This window comes from Agelaius tricolor, unplaced genomic scaffold (assembly GCF_023055355.1).
Source record: "Agelaius tricolor isolate 1412-34295 unplaced genomic scaffold, bAgeTri1.0.p SCAF_13, whole genome shotgun sequence".
In the NCBI taxonomy this organism is placed as follows: domain Eukaryota; kingdom Metazoa; phylum Chordata; class Aves; order Passeriformes; family Icteridae; genus Agelaius; species Agelaius tricolor.
The window spans coordinates 4,871,783-4,897,583 of NW_027269273.1; the positions used below are offsets into that span (position 1 = coordinate 4,871,783).

Consider the following 25,801-nt stretch of genomic DNA (forward strand, 5'->3'; position numbering starts at 1 on the left):
TGAAGACACCACGCATTGGCAATATCCGCGATTCCCTGCGGACACCGGGATTTAAATTTCCCGGCGATTCCAGCTCGGTGTGTCAGGCTTCGGGTGCCGCCCACCCGGCAACCGGCGGAGCGCTTTGAGCGGCGCACCCGGAAGTGGCGGAGCGCTTTGAGCGGCGCACCCGGAAGTGGCGGGAGGTTCGGGTCCAGCATTTTCGTGATGGCGGCGGCCCCGCTGCGCGTGTGAGTGGGATGGGATGAGAACGGGGCGGGACACGGGATGGGGTGGTGGTGGGGCCGGGGCTGGAACGGACCGTGTCGGCCGCTCTTACCGTGCGGTGTCCCGCAGGCTGGCGTGTGGCGACGTGGAGGGGCGGCTGGAGGCGATCTTCGGGCGGGTCCGCGCCATCCAGGCCAAGAGCGGCCGCTTCGATGTAAGGCTCGTGGGGGCTTGGGTGGGGGAAGGTGGACGTGGTGCCGTTCCCGCGGGGTTCCGTTCCCGTCCCGGCACGGCTGAGGCCGGAGCCAGCCCGGGTGGGGTTCCCGTGCCGGCGGTGCTTGGGTGGGTGTTGGTGTCCCGTCCCTCCGTGGCAGCCACACTCCTCTTTCTGCTCGGTGTGAGAAAGGGTTTACAGCCCCCCAGCCCTCCCTGTCCAGCACCAAACGATTGGGAGGAGCCGTGATCTGCTCACAGAAGGCGGGAGAGCAGCTGGCTGCCCTTTTAAACCTGTTGATGTTGAGTTTAACACAGATAAACACAGAAGAATCTCTTCACTTCAGCAAACCAAATGCTGCTGAAGTGGTGTAGGCAAAGCCTTTGTGTGTGTGTGTGTTCTGTCTGTGGTGAAATGGCAACTCCTGCTTTATCTGCTGTTTTTAGATGCTTTTGTGTGTCGGGAATTTCTTTGGCTCTACTTCCGAGGCAGAATGGGCCGAGTACCGCACGGGGGCCAAGAAAGGTAAGGGAGGAGGGCAGTGTCAGTGTGTGTGTGTCACTGCCCGGGGGCTGGGCACTGTGGTGTTAAAGCAGCTGTACTCCAGCAGGGAAACCTCACACAGGAGGGAGAGATGGGTCTGGGTGGAACACCCCTGTCTTTAGGGCTGTGCATCACTTTGGGGTTAATTTTCCACAGGCTGGGGAGGGCAATGTGGGTGGAGCAGGGGTTGTTCCCCTGCAGCAGCTGTGGGAGCTCCAGCTTCACCCTGCAGGAAGGTTTCTTGTGCTGCTGCCCCCAGAGGGTGGTGGAAGGTCTGACTGGCTGGGGTTCCCTGCTGTGATTCCTGGGCAGTGTGGGCTGGGTGCTGGAATTAAAGCTCACTGAGTGCACGAGGTTTTCTCCCTCAGCTCCAATCCCGACCTACGTGCTCGGTGCCAACAACCCAGACACCCTGAGCTACTTCCCAGACGTCAGTGGCTGTGAGTTAGCAGAGAACATCACTTACCTGGGTAAGGCTGCAGGGCATTTGGGTCAGCCTGTGCCTGCTGGGGCTCTCGTGAACCTTCTCTCATCTTCCCACTTTAACACCTTCCTTTTGCTGGGAGTTGTCAGTGGCATTTTTTATCCTGTGGTTCAGACTGGTACAATCTCTGTAAAAAGAAACCCCTGCTTTCTTGATTTGTTTTTTTTTTTCCACTCCTCTGATACTGAACTTGCTGAACAGAAGGAATAGAGGTTGCAAGAGCCTGTTCTCTGAAGTAATTTGTAACAGAGTGGGATGTTACAACAGTCCTTTGAATTATTAGAAAGCACTTCTTTTGAATAATTTTCAATTATTCTTTTGAAATAGAAATGTGTTCAATTTCATGAAAAAGTGCACAATTATCAGGGTTTGTCCCTTGCTTTATCTTTCTGCATTTAAGTACTTAGAAATAAGGTTGTACAACTAAAAGACACTTATGTTTGTTGGTCAAATAAAAAAAAATTAAAGAGAATGTTTTGAAATTTTTTACATTTTTATTCTTCTGTTAAAACTACTTCAACTATTCTTTTTCTTTATCTAAGTTGATAGATTTCTAAATGTAATACTGTTTTTAAATAAGGATATATTTTTTCTTCCAAATTGTTCATTTTCTAAATTCACAGCTCAGCAAATCAGCAGTAACTCCAAACCATTTCTGTAATAATGAATTTGTATTTATTACCTTTGGTTTATGAGAAGTTATTCTAAATTTCTTGCATTTACCTATGTGTAAGAAATCATCTGGTGTAATATTGTCCTTCCACTCCTGCTTTTCCTTCAATTGAGCCTTCTTCTCCTTGACTCGAATATTCATTCAATTTTATTCCAGGCTCTTCTACTCCAAAACTCTTAACCTTTCTATTTTTTCTCAATTTTCTTTATTTCGGAAATGATTTGTTCAGTCAATTCCCTTATTTATTCTTCTTGAAGCATGCCTGTCTTATTCCCAGAGCATGCCTGTCTCTGTAGGGAAGGTTTGAATATGATTTTGCTTTGTGGTTGTACTGCAGTAGCAGAGGTAACAAGTGAAGTGTAGTAAAGCTAAAAGGAAAAACCAATTTCTTTCCAGAATTGCCACCAGGCCAAAAATATAACAAAGTAGAGGTGCTTGGCTTGGATGTGTGATTGCTGTGGATGAGTTTTTGGGAAGCAAGGTGGCAGGGAGGAGGGGGAACCCTGGGCTTTGTCTGTGGGCAGGCTCGGGTTTGCGCTGTGGCACCGAGCGATGCCATCGCTCTGGGCACAGCAGATGAGCTGCCCGTGGGGGTGACTGCAGTGACAGCAAGTCAGCACTGCTGCTGCTGCCCTGCCCTGTCCAGGGGATTGTGGCATTCTCAGGGCTGTGTGTGTGTGTGTCCCTGCAGGCCGCAGGGGTGTGTACAGCGGCTGCTCGGGGCTGCAGATCGCCTACCTGAGCGGCACCGAGGCGCAGCAGCAGCCGGAGCCCGCGCACTGCTTCAGCGCCAAGGATGTGACTGAGCTGAAAACCTCTCTGCTGGCAACCCCAAACTTCAGGGGAGTGGATATACTGCTGACCTCCCCCTGGCCCAGAGATGTGGGGACTTTTGCCAACAGCGCGGTGAGTGTCCTGTTCCTGGGATTTCACAGAGCGCTGCCTCTCTGCTTCTGCAAGTTCTGTTCACCTTCTCTAAGTGCTTGAGGAAGCTGGGAGTAAAAACAGGGAAAGCAGATGTTCTGGTTCTTCAGAGAAGAGAGACTGAAGGGAGGGGAATTTATGAGACTTCAGGGCATTTTATCTGTCCCTGTCAGTTTTTAAGTGTTTTGGTGTGCTTGAGAAAGCTAGGAGTGAAAATAGGGAGAGCAGATGTTCTGGTTCTTCAGAGAAGGACTGAAAGGAGGGGGATTTGTGAGACTTCAAAGCATTTTATCTGTCCCTGCCACTTTTTAAGTGTTTTGGTGTTTATTTCTTTAAGTATCAGTCAGTAGTCTGGTTCTTCCTCAGTCTGGATTCTGAGGGTGTTGTTTTATTTGTATCAAATTTTGTTGTGTTAATGTTCCTCAACAGAAGTGATTTCAGATGATTTGAAACCTGTCTGGACAGCAAGGTCACACACGTGGCAAAAGAATATTTTTTGCTTCCTCTCAGTTTTTTCCAACATCCAAAAAGAGTTACAATCCTCAGTTTAAATGCATGAGGAACCTTCCCTCACAGGATGATAACCAACCCTGCTGCCCTTGGGGTTGTAGAGAAAGATTTGTTGGGATGTTCTGGCTCAGAGAGAAAACTCAGATCTCAGAAGTTCCCATAGGCATTCTCTGTAGTTGTTTAATAAATCGTTCTATGTTTGACTTCCCTTGGCATGAATTTTCTGGGAATGTACTCACTGGAGTGTAGAGAGAAGTATATTAAACCTTTCTTTTCCCTGCTCTTGGAGAGGTTTAAATAAAACTTGGTTTGTGTTTTGTAGGGAGAAATAGATACTAAGAAGTGTGGCTCCAAGCTGGTAGCAGATCTAGCTGCAAGTCTCAAACCAAGGTACCATTTTGCTGCCCTGGAGAAGGCCTACTATGAAAGACTTCCTTACAGGTTTGTAAAATCATGTGAAATTTTGTTTATTTTCAGTAAGGGTTCAGTTTTTAAGGAACACAGGAGGATTGGTGTGCTGTCTGAGTATCTTCATGGCAGGCAGGGGTTCTCCCACTGTCCTTTCAATATTTTATTTGCCAGTACAGCCAGGTGTTGCTTCCTTACAGGAATCACATGGTGCTACAGGAGACCCCACAGCACGTCACCAGGTTTATTGCCCTTGCTGATGTTGGCAATGCAAGCAAGAAAAAGGTACTGACACCCTTGAATCTTCCTTCTTTTCTCAAGTACAATAATGGGGCAGTGAGAGCAGTTAGAGGACAACATCAGGCACTTAAAAGCTTGGCTGAAGTGGAGATATCTGTCTCACTTGAGTAATAGGTACCACTTGCCTGTTATGTCACAAGGGTAAGGGCTGCACATGGTGTTCTGAGGCACAAACCACTGAAAATAACAAACTTGTGGCATAAGGTTTTTAACCTGTTTCTCTTCTCCACTTAAGAAAGTTAAGGAATATTGGTTGATAGTTAAGGAATATTATTTAGTAGTTAAGGATGAACAGGATCCAGGCCTGGTAACAAAAAAGGCCAGAAAGAAGGCCTGGAAACGGGCAGGGATCAAGGATGCACTGCATGAACTCCTGGGTGGGACACTGGCACAGGGGATGTGTTTTTCCACTTTTTCCATGCCCTGCCTTGGCACAAACACTGATGTGCTGAGGGGTATGGAGCTGTTCTGGGGTGTCCTAGTTCATAAATGATGGCAGGAGCTGCCTGTCCCTGATTGCCTGTGTTTGTTGCAGTACCTCTATGCCTTCAGCATCGTGCCCATGAGCTCCATGGACCCTGCAGAGCTGGTGAAGCAGCCTCAGGACGTCACCGAAAATCCCTACCGGAAACTCAGGAAGGAGGCTCCCAAGAGCAAAGCCCCTCTCTCTGCAGAGGTACTGCCCTGTGCTCCTCTCTGGGCCTTCCTGCTTCTCTCTCTGTGCTCACAGCACTGCTTGGCTTTCCCTTTGGGATATCTCTGTCCAAAACTCTGCCATGGGGACAGGCTGGGGGAGCTGGGGGTGTTCAGCCTGGAGCAGAGAACTTATGATGGCCTTTCACTTCTTAAAGAAGGACTATAAGAAATATGGGGACAAAAGTTTTGTCCTCTTCAGCATCAAAGCCTTCTAATGGCATTTGGCTCTATGGGATACCTGAATCAACTGTTTTCAACCTCTGGCATGTCTGTGACAGGTTAACATCTCTAAGAAATAAAGCCATTCTTTTGGCATTGGCTGGTAAATGAAAAAATTTGAATAATCCATAAAATCTGGCAATTCTGAATGTTCAGCATAAGGCTGAATAGGAGAGCATAATGATTTGGGGCAGCTCTCCCTCAAGTTCTCCCTGACTGAAGCAGGTAAAGCCTGCTGCATTACTATGAGGATAGGTCATTCTGTTCCAGGGTATTCAGAAGGCATTTCTTCCTGGAAAGGGTGCTCAGGCCTTGGCAGGGGTTGCCCAGGGAGTGCCCATCTCTGGAGGTGTCCAGGGGAGGGCTGGAGGTGGCACTCAGTGCTCTGGGCTGGGGACAAGGTGGGCACTGGTCACAGCTGGCACTCCATGGGCTGGCAGGGATTTTCCAGCCTCAGAGATTCTGTGACATTGATGCTTTTCAGAAGTGGTTCACAGCTCTTCAGGAAAAATCAAATCAAACCTGTATCCTGTCACTTTCTGTGTTGCAGTTCTAACTGAACATCCTGTTCACTTTTCATTTCCTAAACAGGAAGAACCAGCCTGTCAGTTTTTCTTTGACTTGAACAAGCATCAGGGAAAGAAACGTCCCTCAGATGGGAAAGAGAGAGGGGACTCCCAGCCTAAGCAAGCCAAGAAACCCCGTAAGTGTGAGGATGCTTTTTTCCTGAGCTCTTCCCTCGAGGCTTTGGATGGACCACATCACTCCAAGTTGTTCCTCAAGCTGTTGAGCTGTAGGTGTCAGAGCCAGAGAGCTCTGTCACTGCCAGCTGCTGGGGGAATGCAGGAGGATGAAGGGCCCCTTGTTTCCAAGGGAAGATAGGCTTCAGCAGGTGAAAGAAGAGCATAGTTTCAAAGCTCTTTGGGTCTGTGGTGGTTGTGGTTGGGCTGATGGCATTTACCCTCTGAACCAGCCACTTCCAAAAAGCTCAGCTCAGGTATCACAGTTTGGGTGTGAATCCAGGTGTTTTGGGTGTGGTGGATAGGCCAGAACAGACAAGTGTGTTTGACAGCATCTGCCCTTGTCTTTACCTGTGCAGTAATTTTACCTCGTTTTGATTTGTTTGCTTACATTTGCTGGTGTTTTCTTATTAGTGAGCTGCAGCTACTAACTCCTGAACTACCAAACTCCTCCTTCTGAACTACCAAACTCCTCCTTCATTAGGTTACAGCATTCCAGGAGAATGGCAGTCAGCAGGGTCTGACTTGCTCCTTTCTTGCTGGAATGTCCCTGGCCAGAGCTGTGTCCTTCTGACACCTTCAGCACTTTATAAACTGGGAAGGGTGGCTGGGAAATACCAGGTTCTCTGTGTTCTTACAAATATGCCTTCTGCTAATCTTTATTTTCTTTCCCAACAAAGCTCAGCCCACAGGGCCCTGCTGGTTCTGCCTGGCCAGCCCAGAGGTGGAGAAGCACTTGGTTGTCAGTATTGGCACACATGTAAGTACCTGCAGCATGGGCTTTGCTAGGTCAGAGTCATGCTAAGACATGGCAATGCAAAATACCAATCTCCAATTTTAAATTTAAAACAAACTTCTTTCACAGCTGGCTCTTGGGTTTACTTTCAGTTTCTTTGTATCTGCTCTACAAATAAATAAACTTGTAAAAAGTGGCCTAGTTTTGTTCCAGCAGCAGAGCTGGATTCCAGTGCCAGAACACTTTTTGCTGTGCCAGCCCTCTGTTACCATCTGGCAAAACTTTTCCAGCTGGAAGAAAGCTGGAACCTGCTTTGGCAGCAGGATGCACCAGTGCCAGATCTCTCTGGGATGGCTGGTTACAGATTTGTTCTATAGAGGTGAAAAAGAAGGTGTCTTCAAGATGGTGACTTTGAAGCTCAGTCCATCATTGTTTTATGCACTTTGCTCAAAGTTACTGCTCCTGTATAGCATAATCCACTTACAGGGACAGGTTTGTCCACAGGATTAGTTTAAATCTGTTTAATTTTAAGTGGATTTTTGTGTCAGAATAAGAAATTCCTGCCTCGGTGGTGAAGTTCACTCAGCAGCTTCCCTGCACACAAGGCATTCAAAAGATACTATTTTTTTTGTCCTTTGGCAGTCTCTGTCTCTTTCTCATCCTCTACTGATTAATAAATTCAATACAAAAATAAATTCAAATAAAATGGTTAATAAACTTTCCCCAATAAGCAGCACAGAAGACTCACCTGTTCCTGAGGCTACTCAGAATGAGTAGTCAGGGAGTAAATTCCCTCAGCCCCGTGAGTAACTGGTGTGTGTTGTTTCACTCTAGTGCTACCTTGCCCTGGCCAAAGGGGGTTTGTCACCTGACCACGTTCTGATTTTGCCAATTGGGCACTATCAGTCAGTGGTGGATTTGTCTTCAGAGGTGCTGGAAGAAGTCACCAAGTACAAGGCTGCCCTAAAGGAATTTTTCAGGAGCAAGGGGAAGAGATATGTCCTATTTGAAAGAAACTATAGGAGTCAGCATCTGCAGCTACAGGTATGGTTTGGGTGTCACCCTGGGGAAACATAAACTTGCACTGAATATAAACTCCAGAGGAACTGAAAGAGCCATTTTGGGGTTCACCGTGGTGGTTGCTGTGTGTGGCAGCTCTTTAAGTGTATCAGAGCTGTATCAGAACTACCACAGAGATCAGAAAGGAGAGGGCTGTGCTGAGAACTTTGAAGCTTGGAGTTTTCAGCTCTCTGTCCAGCTCCTACAGGACAAAAACTCTCATAAGTTTAAGCCTGTAGAGATGGGTGCTCACCTGTCTTGTGTGATGAGGCTGAGCTGTACTGAGGAGCCACGAGCTCCAGTGATGGACTGATGGCTTTCTGCAAATGGATTGTCTTGTCTTCTTTGATGGAAATGTCCTCCCTCTCCAGGTCATTCCTGTCCCTCTGGACCTCTGCACTTCTGAAGACATCAAGGAGGCATTTATTACACAAGCACAGGAGCAACAGATCGAGCTGTTGGAAATCCCAGAGCACTCGGATCTCGCGCAAGTACGGGGCCAGATTTCACCTCTTCACTTCCCCCCTGTCCTGCCTAAGCTGCTGTTCCCCTCTAAGCTCCCTCTGTGGGGTGGGGTCAAGCTGTTGGAGGCAGAATCTCATGGACTTGATCTAGGGATGTGCCAGAATTCTGCTCTGGGAGAAGTTCCCCTCAGCTGAGAACTGTGAGCGTAGCCTCATCCTCCAAGAATGTGTTGTACTAGGCTGCGGTGACCTCAGTGAGGTTGGGAATGATCAGACCTGCCTGGTTCTTATTTAGTCACTCACAGCAGAATTAAACCACAAAATACCATAGGTGATCCCAGCAGAGAGTGCCCACTGCTCCTTCCTCCCATGGAAGGTATTGTTTGAGCTCAGGCACTGACCTCTGGCACTTTGTGGGGTTATTTTCCCAAGTTTCCTCCCAGGAGAGAGGACCGTGGCATGAGGACAGCTGTGTCCCCAACCTCTGGACTGGCTGGGAAGAGGCTCTGCTTGTCCCCTGGTAGCTCTTCTCAGAAGAGTGATTAGGGAAGGGGCTGCCCAGGGAGGTGGTGGAGTTGCCAGCCCTGGAGGTGTTTGTGGTACATACTGGAGTGTCAGTTAGTGCCATGGTGCAGTGAACAAGCTGGTGATGGGTCATGGGTTGGACTTGATGGTGTTGGAGGTGTTTTCCAGCCAATCTGACTCTGTGATTCCATGGTTCCCATGGCACAGGTGGCTCAGCCAGGGATGCCGTACTTCTACGTGGAGCTGGACACGGGGGAGAAGCTGTTCCACCGCATCCGCGGCCGCTTCCCGCTGCAGTTCGGCAGGTGCGTGCCACCCCCGCCCCGCCTACCTCAATGACGTCGCGATGGCGTAGAGGTGACGCGGCGGTGACGTCACGTCGCTGTCGTTGCAGGGAGGTGCTGGCGAGCGAGGCGCTGCTGGCGCAGCCGCAGCGCGCGGACTGGCGGCAGTGCGCCGCCCAGCGGCCCGAGGAGGCGGCGCAGGCCCGCGCCTTCCGCCAAGACTTCGAGCCCTTCGACTTCTCCCTCCGCGACTGAGGCGGCGCTGCCGGCGGCGGCCCCGGGCGGGCGCGGGCGGTGACGCGGCAATAAAGGCGGAGTGCCGGAGCCAGCGGCCGAGCCATGGAGCGGGGCGGCCCCCCCGCGCCCGCCGCCGGCGAGCGGGCCCCCGCCGGGGCGGCGCTGCGCGGGCACCCGGCCGGCGGCTGCGGGCCCTGGGAGATGCGCGACCGCCTGGGCACCGGCGGCTTCGGCAACGTGTGCCTGTACCAGCACCAGGTGGGGCCGGGCCGGGCGGCGGGGAGGGCACGGCCGGGCCGCGGCGGCTGACGGCGCTGTGTCCCGCAGGACTCGGGCGACCGCGTGGCCATCAAGTCGTGCCGGCTGGAGCTCAGCGTCAAGAACAAGGACCGCTGGTGTCACGAGATCGACATCATGAAGAAGTGAGTGCGGCCGGCACGGCGGCACCGGACAGACAGGGAGAGGGGACGGCCGGGGTCAGTCCGTGGACTGGCCGGGAGAGGGGAGTGCGGGCAGGGAGCCCCGGAGCGGCTGGGGAGATGGGACCGTGTTGTGGGGACAGCCGGTGCCTCGGCTGCTGCCCCAGCCTGGCAGTGGGACGGCCGGGGGTCAGCCCCTTTGTCACCCGGCGTGCCTGTGCTGGTTTATCTCTCATCCCATGCCCCAGCTCCTGCCTTGGCCTGGGAGCTGGTGACCCCCACGCCCCGTGCCCTGTTGTGCTGCCTGGGCTGTTCGCTCATCTGAAATCTCACACCACCCTATGGGTTGACTTTTAATGTTGTGATTTGGGAACACCCACGTGTTCCCGTACCCTGCGGTATTTTGTTTTTGATTTAGCACCCGGGGGATCCTGGAATTGCTTTTTTTTGTTACGTTGCCGAATGTAAAGAATAAATTCTCCTTACACTTCCTCGTGAGAAAGTCCATGCTCTGTGCTGCCCACCCTTCCTCTCCAGCAGGTGAAACAGGGCTGGACAGCTTTGGTCTCATGGATGTGGGGGCTGCCTCTGGGTGTTTGGCTCTCACAGATCTGCTCCTGAGAGAGAGAGAGATCATGGAGCAGGAAATCCTCCATCCCACTGGTGGGAGCAGGGATGCTCTGAGTTGTCCTTGCCAAGGTCTGCAGTGGCCCTGCTGTTCAGGGCTTTTCTGAGCTCCTGCTGTTGCTTTGTTACCCTCACTTGCTCACTGTGTGCCAGGACATAAGGGGAACCCACTTGCAGGGAACGTGAATGTGTAAGTCAAGGCTTGGTGCTGTCTGATTTGGATGCTGAAATCAACCACTTTGTTATGAGCTGCTCTTGCATTGGTGTCCAGAGGCTCTGGAAGATGTAGAGAGAAATAATTTGCCTTCATTTCCTTCTGGATATGTCATTTATTCCCAAGAGTAGCATGTATTAAAGGCAGTCAGGAAACAGCTGTTTGAATTCAGCTGCAGAAGTTAATTTTCCCCTGTGAATGTGGCTTTTACCTGCCTGGTGCAGTTACACAGGTGTTAAGGGGTTCTTGTGAAACTCTTGGGCCAGGGGGAATCTGCTCCTACATACAGCAGCACACACACATGTAATGACACTGCCAGGACTGCAAGAATTCACAACTTGGGTCTGGATCCCCAGCATCCCAGTCCTGTACCTTGGCTTTGAGACATCATTTCTGCTCATCACTGCTTTGTGTATTCCCAAGGTGTGGATTTTATGCATTTGGGTACTGGTAGGTACCAGCTGATGAGTGAGCAAGGACTCCTGTGGGGAACAGAAGCTGTCCCTGGAGCATAAAACTGGTTGCTGTTGTCTCATTCTCCCAAAGAGAGTTTTCATGCAGCTCTCTGTGTGCTTAGGCTGAACCATCCCAACGTGGTCAGAGCCTGTGAAGTTCCTGAGGAGATGAACTTCTTGGTGAACGACGTTCCTCTCCTGGCCATGGAGTACTGCTCAGGGGGTGACCTCCGCAAGGTAATGCCTGCTTTGCTTCCAGTAAAAACCAAACAAACCAAACTGGGCCTGTCAGTGCTGCTCCTGGCACCAGCACTGCTCTGGGGAGCTTCTCTTTTTGGGTATGATGCCTTGAGAAGGCTGCCCTAGAACAGAGGCCAGACAGAGTTAAAGAATAAAGCAGGGATTTGTTAAAAGGATCTCCTGCATGGATCCACCTTGGGCAGCACAAGAGCCCAGCCAGGGCTGCACCCAGGATGAACCAAAATGGGCACAAAATGCATGACCAGTCACGGGGTCTGTCACTTTTATGAGTTCTGGAGTTCATTATCTAATTACAGCTTCAGGTTATGAAGTCCCATCCTGCTTGTTTTTCTCTCTTCAGCCTGCTTTGTTTATGTTCTTGAGCCTGAAATTTGGATGGTTGTCCTTGGTCCCCAGCGAGGGAAGGAATTGTTTTATTTAGCTACTCTTGAAGAGAGCTCACCAACACTTAATGTGAAGCTCAGAGCCACACACTAAAGCAGCACAGAATCTGAAATACATAAAAGCTAAACCTGAGGCATCAGGTACAGGTGTGAGGAAGTTAATGTAGAGTGGGAAAAAAACCATGTGTAGGCAACAAGGCTTGTGTTTTTGAAACCAGAGGGCAAGCCAAGGGCAGAGATACTCTTTTATCCTGGTGTGTCCTTTCGTGGAGCTGCTTTAGCATTAGTGCAGCTGCTGTCACCCAGCAGGTTTGGCTTTGCTGCTGTCTCCATCTGTTCAGTCTGACTGGTTTGGATTCACATGTATCTGGTGTTGCCTTGCTCTCAGCACAGGCAGTGAGCCTGTTTCTGCTGAACTGGGGCCTCCAGGGATTCTGAAGCTTTGCTATTCCTGCTGAACTGGGAACTGCCAATCTGCACACTGGCAACACCCAAAAATAGAGGAGCCTTTCAGTAGTTCCCCAGGCAGTGGCTTAGTGACCTGGTAGAGTCTGTGCTCCCTTTCCATTACAGCTGGATTCAGGAAGCAGCAGTTTCTAGAGGGGTGAAGCAGCAAATCCCTGTCAGTATTTGCTTAGAAATCACCTCATCTATGTGATCAGGAAATTCATTTTTCTGTAGTTTTTGTTAGTGGTGTTAAACAGCCTTGGGGAACGTGAGCAGCTGGTGAATGCAGTAATCCTGTCTCATTATATGGTTTTGAGTTGTTAGAAACAGTCCAAGAGACACTTTTAAGGTTTAAGTCACAGTAAAAGAAGGGGACTATATGAAAAAGCATTTGGGGTTGCAGACACAGGCACCTGGCCACAGTCCCAGAGACATCTGGCTGTTGTATTATTTTGTATTATTGCAGTAAAAGTTTGGAGACTCCCTGAAGGTAGATTAGAGACCCTGGCTGAGAAGTTAGCTCTACTTGCAGTGCAGTGTTTGTCACTTCATTTCTGATGAGGCCTCAGCTGTGGCTGTAACAATTTAGGAAGTAACATGCTTCATTCCATCTGATGTTCTGTACTGCTTTATAAAAAAACATAATCTTTTTTATTTCTGATTGTGTTCTTTAAATCTTGCTCTTGTTTGGCATCACTTGTGTTTCACTTCATTATTAATTTTTCCTTGTGAATCCATCATGGGGGCTGAATCATCTCAGTTATCTCTAGAAGTCAGAAATTGCTGAAGCTGCTTTTATTGACAGCTCATTAAGACAGTGCTGAGGGGGAGCCTCCCTTGCCTGTGGCCCTGCCTTTGTCTCCTACCCCTTTTCTTTCTGAATTTTCATTTTGCTTGAGTTATTTTCTTCTTGGCCATGATTTTATTGCACAAAACCAACTGCCCCATTCAGCTGGAGTGTCCTTGAGCTGTGCTGTGTGTTGGGTAGTTTCAACAGGGGATGGAAAATGTTGGGTTTTGCTGCTAACAAATGTTAACAAATGTTGGTTTTGCTGTTGCAAGTGTGGGTCTGAACATCTTTTGCTTTTTTGTAGTTGCTAAACAAACCAGAAAACTGCTGTGGGCTGAAGGAAAGTCAAATCCTTTCTCTGCTTAGTGACATTGGTATGTAGTTAATGCTTTCTTTTTGTTTGGTTTGTTGTTTGTTTTGTTTTTAAGTGAAGTGGTATTTTCCCTTTTCAGCTTACCATGAAAAGGGAACTAAAATAAACAGGGTATTTAAAAAATCAGGCCCTTGGGAAGTACCTATTTTTCTAGACACCATGGGAAGGAAGAGCTGTCTGATAAAGGGCAATGCCTGGGTTTCTCCAGGAAAAATGTTTTCCAGGAAAGCTCCTTGTTTTCTTAATTCTCTTACAGATAACCTGCATGAGAAAGTATTTCAGGGTATTAACCTGGACTTTCAGTGCTCAAGAGAGTTTCCAGCTGAATTCCTGAAATAAAAAGCAACTCTGCTTGCTTTATCCTTGTTCCCCTTCCAGAATGTTTTGGGGTTTTTTTTTCATGATCAGTTGAGTGTCTTTGGCATGTCTTTGCAAAGATGTGAAAATGCAGTGGAGAAGAAACACAAGTTTGGAAGCAGTTAAATGTAGAAATGAGTGGTAGTGAATCATGGAAGGCTGGGAATTTGCCCCCCAGTATTAGGTTTTCATCAGATTTATGTTTAATCAGAGTGGATTTTATTTTGAGTTAAATCAAACACATGTCTTTCAGGGTCTGGTATCCAGTATTTGCATGAGAACAGAATTATACACAGAGATTTAAAGCCTGAAAATATTGTTCTTCAGGATGAAGGTGGGAAGGTAAGTCAAGTGTGTTTCCATTGTCATTTCTGGAAGTTGTCACATTGAACTGGACTGAAAACTGAACTGTGCATTTACTAAAAGCTTTAACACTGTTGCTGAAGCTTTGCCATGGACTTTCTCCAGAATTTCCACTCTGGCTTTCCTCATGAGAGTATTCTGTGACTGTCACTGTGCAGATTTTGGGTTGTTTGGTGGGTTTTTTTCCCCTCAGCATTTGCTCTTCTGATGAACTGTTTAAACTGTTTGCAGATTGTTCACAAAATAATAGACCTGGGATATGCAAAGGATCTGGATCAAGGAAGTTTATGCACTTCATTTGTTGGAACATTGCAATATCTGGTAAGACTTTTTCTTTAAGTGTCACCAACACTGAGGCAGGACAGCTGTGGCTTGGCACTGCCAAGGGCTGAAACCTCCAAAAATGGAGATCCTGGGGACTTGTCCCAAGGGTGTCCCCTCTCAGGGAGCCACACCTGCATGCAGCTTTGCCTCTGCAGAAATGCAAGGAAACACCACAGTCAAAGTGTCTTTTTATGATCGTTTTTAGGCTCCAGAACTCTTTGAGAACAAATCCTACTCAGTTACTGTTGATTACTGGAGCTTTGGGACAATGGTGTTTGAATGCATTGCAGGATTTAGACCTTTCTTACATAATCTGCAGCCATTTGCCTGGTAAGACCCTAATTCTGGAAGAGGTGCTTGGAAGTGCTAATACTTAAACCTGTGCTGAAAGACTTTAATCTGCATATGGAGGTTTCTGCTTGTCTTCCTCTGCCTGGAGTGTTTGTTTGCTTGGTTTTTAAAAGGGTGGCTCTGCAACAGAAAAAAATAGGAAACGTGGGTTTCTCTTAGAACAAGAGGTGAATCTTTCCAGAGGCAGAGTTTATTGGAAGGGCTCCTCTCTTTCACATGGAGATGTTCTGGGTGGATTGAAAACGGCATCTTTGTCCTGAAAGATGAATTTGTTTTCTAAAGCTGCTGGACACTGGCCCCTTTCTGCTGTCTTCAGTTGCTCCCTTACAAAAGTAACGCTCCTCAGCATATACACAAAGGATTTTATTTCCCAGGCATGAAAAGATCAAGAAGAAGGACCCAAAGCACATCTTTGCCTCTGAGGAGATGAATGGGGAGGTTCGTTTCAGCACCCACCTGCCACAGCCTCACAGCCTCTGCAGGTACGTGTGTCCTCACCACAGGGGACACTTCTGGCCTTCCAAACTGAGGGCTCTTCCTCCTTTATCCAAGCTTGAGAGCTCCTCCTTTTTTCTCCAGGGTGTTTCAAGCTGCTGGCAAGCTGCTGTTTGCTGTTAAGGGATAGCCTGTAGCTCTTTTTTTGGTACTTTGGGCTCTCTCGTGCCTGTTGCCCACAGAGATGGTCAGAGCACACAAGGAGAGGCCCAGGAGCTGGGCTGCTTCAGCCTGGTGAAGGCCTCCCCTTTCTTACAACCCTTCTGCTTTAGTTTGATTGTAGAACCCATGGAAAACTGGTTGCAGCTGATGCTGAATTGGGATCCACAGCAGAGGGGTGGAGGTTCAGATCCTGAGACCAGTCGTCCGAGGTGTTTCCTGATCATGGATCACATACTGAATCTGAAGGTGAGTGGGGGCTCTTACTGGGTGTAAAGGCCTTCTGAAAGCATCCCAGAGGACACAGAGTGTTCAGTGGAGCAAACTTGTAGTCCTGGCATCATCCAGCTTCCAGGCTCAGGAGCAATTGTTTTTCCTGGTATCAGGAAGTGAGTGCACACACAGTGTGTCCAGTACATACTGGAAGACAAAACATCTCCTGCATTATTAATCTCTAGCTTTACATTTGGAATAGAAGGATGACCCTCTATTACTATTTGTTATCTGAAAGGGCTCACTGGGATCAAATAAGGTTTAATATTTGCTAATAACAGTTTTCTCAGACTTCCCTATTGATGCTGTGACCTCTGAGTGTATTCATGTGCTATAGTAGTATGCCTGTAGTAGAACACAGGTACAGTTTAGTAGAACAGATTTTTCCTCTTCAAACAATTAGTTGAGCTTTGCTGGAGTCAGACTAGCCAAGGCAAGCATGTGTAGAAACAGGAGGATAATTTTGTCTCAGTTCTTTTGATGTAATTAAGCTGCAGCAGGGTTTGTGAAGGGTCTTAGTGGGTTGGATTATCAATTTCTCTGATATTAAAAGTTACAGGCCCAGGCTTTGAGTTTTTTATGTGGGGCTTTACTCCTGAACCGATTATTGTGGTTATTAAAACCAAATTATGCTCTCATCTGCTCTGTGCTCCATCCCAGACTTGTGTGCCTTTGTCTTTGATATCCAAGGATTTGTAATCTACTTGTCCTCTTTTTACAGTTAGTACACATCCTAAACATGACCTCTGCCAAGATTGTGTCCTTCCTTTTGCATCCTGAGGAAAGCCTTCATTCCCTTCAGAATCGTATTGAGTTTGAGACTGGAATAAGCACAGGAAATCAGGAGCTGCTGTTGGAAACAGGGATTTGCCTGGACCCTAGGAAACCTGCTTCCCAGTGTGTTATTGATGGCGTGGTAAGGAGGAGTCTGTTCATGTCTTCCATGTTCTCAGAGAATTTAAAATCTTAGGGAAGATAAATGGCCTAAATCTTCTCCCACAGGAGACAGTTTGCTCTGTAAATGGAGTAACTGTAAAGATCTTTTATTGGGTAATGTAAGCAGGTTTCTGTAGTTGTACACTGCCTAAATATTTAATTAATTGCTAGCAGAGAGTTCTGTCTTCCTGTAGGATCTATCAAAATAAGTTTTTAAAGGCACTTGGTTAGAGAGAGTGCCCACAATAATTAGTTCATTATGTACTGGGTTAGTAGAAGCTGGGTGGGGTTTCTCTTGCTTATATTCTCTTCTCTTTTCTTCCCAGAGAGGCTGGGACAGCTACATGGTTTACTTGTTTGATAAAAGCAAAACTGTCTATGATGGTCCCTTTGCTTCTCGGAGTCTGTCTGACTGTGTCAACTACATTGGTGAGTGTGCTGGAAAAGTGCTGTTCTCATGCAAAATGAAATGAAATCTCCTTTATAAACCCCTGGGAGTTGTCTTGAAGGGCTCTGTCTGATACAAAGAGAGCCATGTAAAAACCTGAAGCAGCCTAATTCATGTCCTGGTGACAGAGCCAGTTTGAGCTTTTAGGCTGTGTATGGAAGCTGCTTCTCTGCTTGCTGCTTCCCCTTCTTGTCTGCTAAGATGACAGCAATCACTGCACAACCTAACAGATCTCTCTGAAGGTTTAATTATCATAAATCTGTATCTGTATGAATGACCCTGTGTACCTCTATGAAAGCAAAGTAGTGTCAGGGGACAGGAGATGTTTGCTGGGATACTGCATGTACAGAAAATGCCTTGTGACAGTAACTTAAGTTACTGTTCAGTAACTTAATTTTCTTTGACCTATCTCCACTGGTTTTCCTCATCTTCTAGTGTCACTCAGGTTTTTCTGTTCTGGGCTGTTTTGTTCTGGGCTGTTTTATTCTGGTTCTCATTGCATTTGTACTGAATCTCTTGGAGCAAAGGCTTTTTACACCACGTTTATTGATACCCCAGTGTACTGTCAGCCCCCATTTCTTTTTACACCATGGTTATTGATACCCCAGTGTACTGTCAGCCCCCATTTCTTTTTACACCATGGTTATTGATACCCCAGTGTACTGTCAGCCCCCATTTCTTTTTACACCATGGTTATTGATACCCCAGTGTACTGTCAGCCCCCATTTCTTTTTACACCATGGTTATTGATACCCCAGTGTACTGACAGCTCCTATCTCTGTCAGGAGACCTGCATCTTTTCCCCTTTAAACATGTACATCAGGAAATCCGAGAGGAAACCTATAAAATGTTTGAAGACATTTTCAGATTAAACACATCAGGACAGTGACCAGTATCAATGGATTAAATGGAGCAACTAAATTTGGGCAACCTTGGGCTTTAGAGTTTTTTGACCAAAACCCCCCTTGAGGTTTTACCTGCTCAATCACAGGATGTCACGTACCTGGGGGAGATGTGACATGAAAAGCTCATACATGCTTCAGCAGCATCACCTAGAAATTGAGCAGAACTTCCCAGGCTTTCTAGGCACATGAAGCAGGAATTGGGAATGTTGTCACTGCCCTGTGTTCCTCCTGTGTTCAGTGCAGGACAGCAAAATCCAGCTGCCGATCCCGCAGCTGCGCAAGGTGTGGGCAGAAGCGGTTCACTACGTCATTGGGCTGAAGGAGGATTACAGCAGGCTCTTCCAGGGACAGAGAGCTGCCATGTGAGTTGTCACCCTTCCAGAGGGAGCAGGGCTATGCCAGCATGAGGTCTGATTGCCTGGAATCGTGCATCTCAGGGAGTTTTGATTCCCTGAAGTTTTACAGCTCTCTGCTGTTCTGTGCCTTTACATTATAAAACATATTTGGGCTGGGAGCTTATTCCAATCCAGGAATTGTGCTGGGTAATGCCTGACATTGATCATAATCAAGCAACACTTGAATATGCTGAGAGTCTCACAGCATGGCTGAGGTTGATGGGTGTGGGAAATGGATTTTTAGAAAATTTTCAAAGCTTAACAGAAGGCTCACATAGTATGCATCTGTATGCAAACTTTGAGACAAGAAATGCTGACTTAAAAATGCCATGGAACAGGACTGGAACTAGAAACAAGTTTCAAAGGATGGCCTTACCAAAAACACTGGATACTTTGGAGAAATAGAGCTATGAAAGATGCATTGTAATGGGACCCATGAGGGGTAATTTTAGATGTTGACTTTGAGGTGTTTACAGCAAAAGCTGATAGGCCAAGAAACACTGATAATGTAATTAGGAAATAGCTTCTGATTGTGGTGGTGTGAATTAAAACATCTGTATTGTCTCACCCTTCACATTAAACTGAAAATGGAGTAAAAATTTTTTAAATACCTTTCAGTTGCCCCATCTCTGGATCAGAAAAGGTCTGACAGATGGGGACCTCTGGAAGTCTTCCAGCCCAGTTCATGCCCAAAAAGGACCACATCCAGACAGCTTTCAAATATTTCTGAGGGTGGAGACTCCACAACCTCTCTGGGCAGCTGGTGCCAGTGCTCAGTCCCTCTGAGAACAACAGAATTTCCTCTTTTTGAAGTCCAGGGGGGCTTTCCAGCTAATGTGTGCTGTCCTTGTTCCATCTGTTAGGCTCAGCCTCCTTCGGTACAATGCCAACCTGATCAAAATGAAGAACAACATGGTGTCAGCATCCCAGCAGCTGAAAGCAAAGCTGGAATTCTTCCACCAGAGCATTCGCCTCGACCTGGAGAGATACAGTGACCAGATGGCTTATGGCATATGTAGGTAGTGGGCAATACTTGTTTGGGTGTCTCCTGTGATCCTGGAAAGGAGCTCAGCATCTTTATGTGTGTATTTTAGCTAGGAGAGGTGCAGGAGGAGAGTTTGGCAGGAGGATAAAGTTAATGGAGACCTTCTGTGATAATGAGACAGGTGATCAGCTGTTCTCCACTGAGAATAGAAAACAGGAGCATTAATAGGACTGGTGATGTAAATATTTGCTATTTATTCATTGAGAGCCTGATTAATTTGGAGTTTTGACTGGGCAAGAGCTGCTGCACTTGCTGACAGTGCTACCAAGCTGCTGTGCTTGTTATTAGGAGAAACCATTTGTCAGGATGAGAGATGGGCTTAAAGAGCACCAGCTACAGTTTCATGTCCCAGAAACAAATAGTGCTGAGGAGAGAATAGCAAGATTTACTTGTAGTTTGAATATATATGGCTAAAAAATGCAAGCTGAGTCAAAAATGATGACTGGGCTGAAGGATGATGATGGAAAATGGAAAGACACTGTGAGCTGGGTTTGGACAGTCTGTGTTCAATCAAAAGTGGCAGTTGTTGAGCTTAATGGTGGAGTTTGAAGACTCAGAGTTGTTTTAGGCCAGTGAAATCCTACCTAAGGGTTTGTGTGTGAGTTAAGGTTGAGCACAGAGTTGCAACTTTGCTGTCTCTGTGATCTCTGTCGTGGCTCCTGCTGGGAGATTCAGCATCATGTTCTTTACCAACACAGGTAAAGTCCAAGTCTTGCTTTATTTTTGTGCCTTAATGGCTTTTTACAAATTACCACCTCTTTTTTCTTAAGCTTCAGAGAAGATGCTCAAGGCCTGGAAGGAAATGGAAGAGAAAGCCTCTCAGTGTGCACAGGTAGGGGATGTTAAAGAAGCTGCATTATCTCTGTGTGAAGGAGATTGTGACAGAAATTTAATGTGTCTTATGTGCCACTGCTGTGTCCCTTCAGTGTCTCATATCCTGCCTGCTGTGGGAATGGGAATACCATTGCAGGTGCATTAGAAAAGACACAGTGTCCTGTCACCAAGTTGTTTGAATGGATTTGGACAGAAAAACCCAAAAGTCACCAGACTCAGCTCTCTGAAAAGGAAAGTGGAATGCAGAGAGATGTTACTTGTTGCCCAAAAGAAAGGGTGTTGTTAGGGATCAGGAGTCTTCCTGGCTGGATTTGCTGCACACAGAAATTCCCATTGCTGAAGTTGAAAACCAATCACTTGCTATGCAGAGATTTCAAAATTGCAGGATTTCACTGAGGAGTACAGACATGAATCACTGGCATGCTGCAAGTCAATATGCAAATCAGTTTTAAACAAGAGTCATCTATTTTTTATTATCTAAGGAATGGATAAAAAGGTGGCTGCTTCTAGCAGAGTAATTGAATTGAATTGTCTCTGGCTTTTTCCAGACAAGCAGGAACCTCACCCAGTACTTACTTGGCAGACCATCAGAATTATGTTCTGTTATTCCACCTGCCCTGCCCCTTTACCAGGAATGGAAAAAGTTTATACACAGGGTAGGAGGCAATCCAGAGACATAGAGAGATGATTTATGAGGAAACTGACTTTTCTCAGCCAGTGTTGGTAGTCAGAGGTTTGGTTGTAGGTGATGCCATGCACTGAGAATAAAAACCTCAATTATTGTAGCAGCACTGTACCAAAGAGCTTTTTAGTCTCCTAAACTCTGCCTGCAGTCAGCCCATTATCCACACAAGTGTTCTGGGGTCTTTATCTCCTTATTGCTCTCCTTGGGTCTGACCTGTGCCCAATTTCCCCTCAGGCTGAAGACATTGGCTACCTGGATGAGCAGATCATGGCCCTGCACACAGAGATCGTGGAGCTGCAGAAGAGCCCCTACGCCAGGCGCCAGGGAGAGGTCATGGAGAGCCTGTAAGCCCTGGGCTGCTCATTTGCACTGTGGAAAATTGGGTCTGGTGTATTTCTGTGTCTCAGGGGATTTTTCCCTTCTGTAGCTGGTTCCCTCTGTGATTTAGAAATGCTGACCACAAGTACAGTGTAGTGTGTGGTTGATTTAAGATAATGTTGCTTGTGAAAAGAAAGATCCCACTGTTTGTGGGACACTTCCCTGTAACTGAACTGTGAAACCTCATCTTACAAGAGCCAGGACTAAGATAAGTCTTGGTCTCAACTGGGGATTTCCTTTTGTGTTGGAGAGGAGTGACTTTCTTACTGTTGAGTGGGAAAACTATGTGAGCATTGTAAAACCCCGTTAAATACCTTCAGTATTTTCAAAAGGGTAAATATCTCATGGGTACTTGGATATTTGGAAAGTTTTGGGTTTGTTTTTTTTTTAAATATTAAAACATGAAAGAGCCAAATGGTATTTCTGATGCTGAGAAGACACAGGAAGCAGTTACTGGGCTGCTGCTGAGAGCACAAGTGGCAATTCTAAAAGAGAGGGATTGAACAGCCATTAAATCTGTTAATCAGAGCTCTTCAGAGCAACTCTGACTGTTCAGGGAGAAAATGTGCCTGCTCCTGGCATGTTCTCCCCCCTCTTTGCAAAGTTGCTTTTCATCCTGTGCAGTTTTAGCAGAACTGGTGCACAGGGGAGGAAGTGGTGCAAAGGAGAAGCTACCTGCTGCAGCAGCAGCTCAAACTAATCAGGATCATGCCTCCTTAAAGATGATTTTTAAGCAATTCCACCACTGCAGACCAGGATCGGGGCTGGGAAACTGCTCCTTGTTTCTGACAGACTGGGATTTAGAACAGGAAGGATTTTGTTCAAGGCTAGAAGTTTTCAGTGTGGCTGGTTTTGAAATACTTGAAAGAAGTAATGTTTGTTTAATGGGAAGAAGAGAAGCACAGTCATCTTGCTTGTGATGCAGCTGTCTCTTTCCATTTACAGAATATCACTAAAATTCAGGCCAAAAATGCAGAGCAGGAACAGAACAAGAATTTCTCAGGCAGTTGTGCAGTCAGAGTTTCAAAAATGAAATCAGATAATGAAGGATGCAGGGGAAATAAAACACAGCTGAGCCATTGGAAGATTTGAAACTGAAAATAAGCTCCACTTGGTATGCTTTTCTGAGAAGAAATTGCATAATTGGAGAAAAAGAGAGACAGCTTTGGGAAAAGTGTTGGATTCCATCTCAGAGGGAGTATCCCTGTGTTCCAAAGGCCATGGCTGAGTCCCAGCTGTAGGAAAAGGACAAGGATCTGAGTTCAGAAAGGCATCCCTTCACTGCAATGCTTTTTTTTTGAGTCACCTGGCTGTTTTTGAGACACCTGCCTGAATCATTTTCTTCTTTTTAAAGGGAGCAGAGAGCCATAGACCTGTACAAGCAATTAAAAGCACGACCTCCAGGTATGGAAGAACATGATTTAAATCTGTTTCACACTTTTCCCCCATGATTAATTGTTGTGAACTGAAACCCAGGGAGTGCTGTTAGGGTTTACTAACGTGGTGGTTGCTGGCCCTTCCAGATCATGCCTACAGTGACAGCACAGACATGGTGAAGATCATTGTGCAGACAGTGCAGAGCCAGGACCGAGTCCTCAAGGAGCTCTTTGGCCACCTCAGGTACTTTTTTGCAGACAAAAAAATCCAATTTGCAGCATTTGGAGCTTTGTAGTAGGAAAGGATAGGGAAAACCATGGAGGTCAGAGCCCAAAAAGCTCCATTCACATTTCTCATAGCATTAATTCTGCAACTCTGTGTTGAGTTTCCACTTAATTTTTAAAAACATGACTGTTAGCATCCAAGTTGGAATTCACATCTTCAAAAGAAAAAAAAAAATTGAAAAAATTCCTTCAAAATTCAAAGGAAAAAGAAAACTCCTTCAAATGCAAAGGAAAAAAGAACTACTTCAAATTCAAAGGGAAAAAAAAAAGTAGCAGTGTTACAGAGCTGAGAAGATACCACTCTGATTTGTATGTTAATTTTTCAAGTATCCCAATTTTCCATTTTTCTTGAATCCCTTGAAGGTGGGGCTTTTGGTTTTGCCAGAATGTGCTGGGAAGTGACTTTGTGTTTGGTTTTTATTCTAGCAAGCTCTTGGGCTGCAAGCAGAAGATCATTGACCTGCTCCCTGAGATTGAAGTGGCTCTGAACAACATCAAGGAAGCTGACAGCTCAGTGATGCAGATGCAGGGAAAGAGACAAAGGGAGATCTGGCATTTGCTGAAAATTGCTTGTGTGAGTAGCTGTTGGGTTATTTGCACTTCTTCCAGTGCATGAGCCAGGAAGTAAACTCAGCAAAAAGGGGTAACTGCCACACCATGGTTGTATTTTTTTTTCCTACAGAGAAGGGCAGTCTGGGATGTCAAAAGCAGAAGCTAAAGAGGTGCTTTCCTGGTTATAGTGTTTTAAAGAGTACTCTGCTTTTTTTGCATTATTACAGTGCCTGAAGCCATCTCCTGGTTCCCACATCTGTGTGTGTGTTACCAGCAGTGCTTATGTGCAATCCCAAATCTTCCCTAGGTATCATTGAAGCCTCAATTCTCCTGAATTTCTTTTTGCAGACTCAGAGCTCCTCTCGATCCCTGGTCAGCTCTAGCCTGGAAGGGACAGCTTCAACTCCAGCAGCCACCTGGCTCCCCCAGGGCTGCTCAGGGAACTCAGCTCCTCACCCTCTGTCCTCACTGGCAGCTCCTGAAGATGGGTATGTGCTGTATTTGTGGGGTGCCTGTGGCAGGGAGGAATGAGGAGTCTGTTCTCAGAAGGATAATTGATCATTTTATGATACTGTATTATATTAAAAAATGCTATACTAAACTAAAGAATACAGAAAGGATACTTAGTGAATGCTAAAAAGCTAATAATGAAAACTTGTGACTCTCTCCAGAGTCCTGACACAGCTTGGCCCTGATTGGCCAATAAGTCAAAATAATTCACACCAGAATCCATGAAACAACCACCTGTTGGATAAACAATCTCCAAACACATTCCACATGTGAGCACAACACAGGAGAAGCAAATGAGATAAGAATTTGTTTTCCTTTTCTCTGAGGCTTCTCAGCTTCCCAGGAGAAAATCCTGGGCAAAGGGATTTTTCAGAAAATGTGAATGTAACAGGTATGAGCTGCAGGGAGCTCAGTATCTCAGGGGCTTCATCCTCCCCAGAGCAGTGTCAGGAGTTTGGGTGTCACTAATGCTCTAAAGAATCAGGGATTTGGTTGAACTCTCTATTCAGAGATCTGTGTTCTCTGTTTCTGAGCCAATTCCAGGTGCTGCATGCCCCACTGAAGGACTGTGCCATCCATTTATTGCATGAAATGTTCTTCCTTGGGGCTGGATCTGGCTCTTAAGGCCCCTCTCCCTCAGTCCATGCTGAGCTGTCTGGAGCTCAGGGGGTTTTGCTCTTTGCTTCATTAACAATTCCAATTATATTTTATCAGTGTGAAGCCATTTCCCTTTGTCCTGCCACCTCCAGGCAGGTTTTTGTGTCACCTACCACTGCACAAACTACATAAAATTAATTGCACAAACTGCCATACAATTAAAGTACAAATCACTTTTTTGAGCTGTTTGGTTTTGTTTTTCTTTTTTTTTTCCTCTCCCCTGAGTGCAGCACCTTTTGATGGTGATTTTACTTTTAGTGCTGCTTGTAATCCATCACCTTGGGGCTTTTTTTCCCTTCCTTCAGGGAAAATTTTGCTGACATGATCCGGGAGAATGTGAATTACCTGGACCTCTTCAGCAGCATTCTGCAGGAGGTGAGGCAGGAGCAGAACAGCATGATGGTAAGTGCTGGTGCATCTGCCAGGACCTGCCTTTCAGGGGACACCCTGGGAACATGGAGAACCCCTTGAACAGGAAAAAGGTGCTCCAAGCCCCATCCAGCCTGGCTTTGGACACTTCAGGGATTCAGGGACAGCCACAGCTTCTCTGGGTACCCTGTGCCAATGTGCATGGATCCATGTTTCTTCCTAAAATCCCACCTAGCCCTGCCCTCTGGCAGTGGGAAGCCATTCCCTGTGTCCTGGCACTCCAGGCCCATGGAAATAGTCTGTTTCCATCTTTCCTGTAGCCCCTTCAGGCCCTGCAAGGCCACAATGAGGTCACTCTGAAGCTTCTCCTCTCCAGGCTGAACAATCCCAGCTCTCCCAGCCTTTCCTCAGAGGAGAGAGGAGGCACTCACTCATCCTTTGGGAAATCCCAAACTGGAGTAGATTCACACGGCTCCTGTGCTGTGCTGCACTGTATTAACTCCTGGGAACATCCTTGCTAAGGGCAATTTCTGATTTTTCATCGAACCCAGCAGCCAGACCCTGCCCTCAGTTGTTTTTTTTTGCTCCTCTTTGCAGAGTTTTGATTGGAGCTGGCTGAAGTAGCCCCAGGAGCCGAGGTGCTGCATCACCCAAGTGCCTTCTGTGTGCTGAGGGCCACCTTCCCTGTGGGACGCGGCGGTGTTTATTGACGTCACCGGTGTTTATTGACATCACCGGTGTTTATTGACATCATCGTGTCACCCACCAGCTGTCCCCCAGGGAGCAGCGTGGGCCCGGCGTGTGGAGCCTCCTCAGGGCGGGGGGGCGCGGGCAGGGCCGTGTTCCCCATTAATGTATATTGCGTGTATATATAATAAACTCTGTGCTGACACCCACCCAGGCTCTGAGGCC

At 46.9% G+C, this 25,801-nt stretch overlaps 2 protein-coding genes across 2 annotated transcripts; both read left to right on the forward strand.

The window, feature by feature from the left end:
* Positions 1-130: 130 nt before the first annotated feature.
* CWF19L1 (CWF19 like cell cycle control factor 1) lies at positions 131-10,133 on the forward strand. Its single transcript, XM_071438534.1, has 14 exons — positions 131-230; positions 337-421; positions 868-946; positions 1,333-1,434; positions 2,813-3,027; positions 3,878-3,996; positions 4,164-4,248; positions 4,799-4,939; positions 5,770-5,881; positions 6,599-6,678; positions 7,489-7,698; positions 8,085-8,204; positions 8,910-9,007; positions 9,097-10,133. Exons 1-14 carry the CDS (start codon positions 208-210, stop codon positions 9,239-9,241), a joined length of 1,614 nt encoding a protein of 537 aa, XP_071294635.1. The 5' UTR covers positions 131-207; the 3' UTR covers positions 9,242-10,133.
* CHUK (component of inhibitor of nuclear factor kappa B kinase complex) lies at positions 9,326-25,785 on the forward strand. Its single transcript, XM_071438526.1, has 21 exons — positions 9,326-9,481; positions 9,551-9,645; positions 11,061-11,175; positions 13,124-13,193; positions 13,803-13,891; positions 14,144-14,233; positions 14,442-14,566; positions 14,962-15,069; positions 15,355-15,490; positions 16,236-16,430; positions 16,777-16,879; positions 18,042-18,165; positions 19,062-19,213; positions 20,014-20,075; positions 20,997-21,106; positions 22,495-22,544; positions 22,664-22,760; positions 23,228-23,375; positions 23,702-23,841; positions 24,826-24,922; positions 25,487-25,785. Exons 1-21 carry the CDS (start codon positions 9,326-9,328, stop codon positions 25,511-25,513), a joined length of 2,289 nt encoding a protein of 762 aa, XP_071294627.1. The 3' UTR covers positions 25,514-25,785.
* Positions 25,786-25,801: the final 16 nt, after the last annotated feature.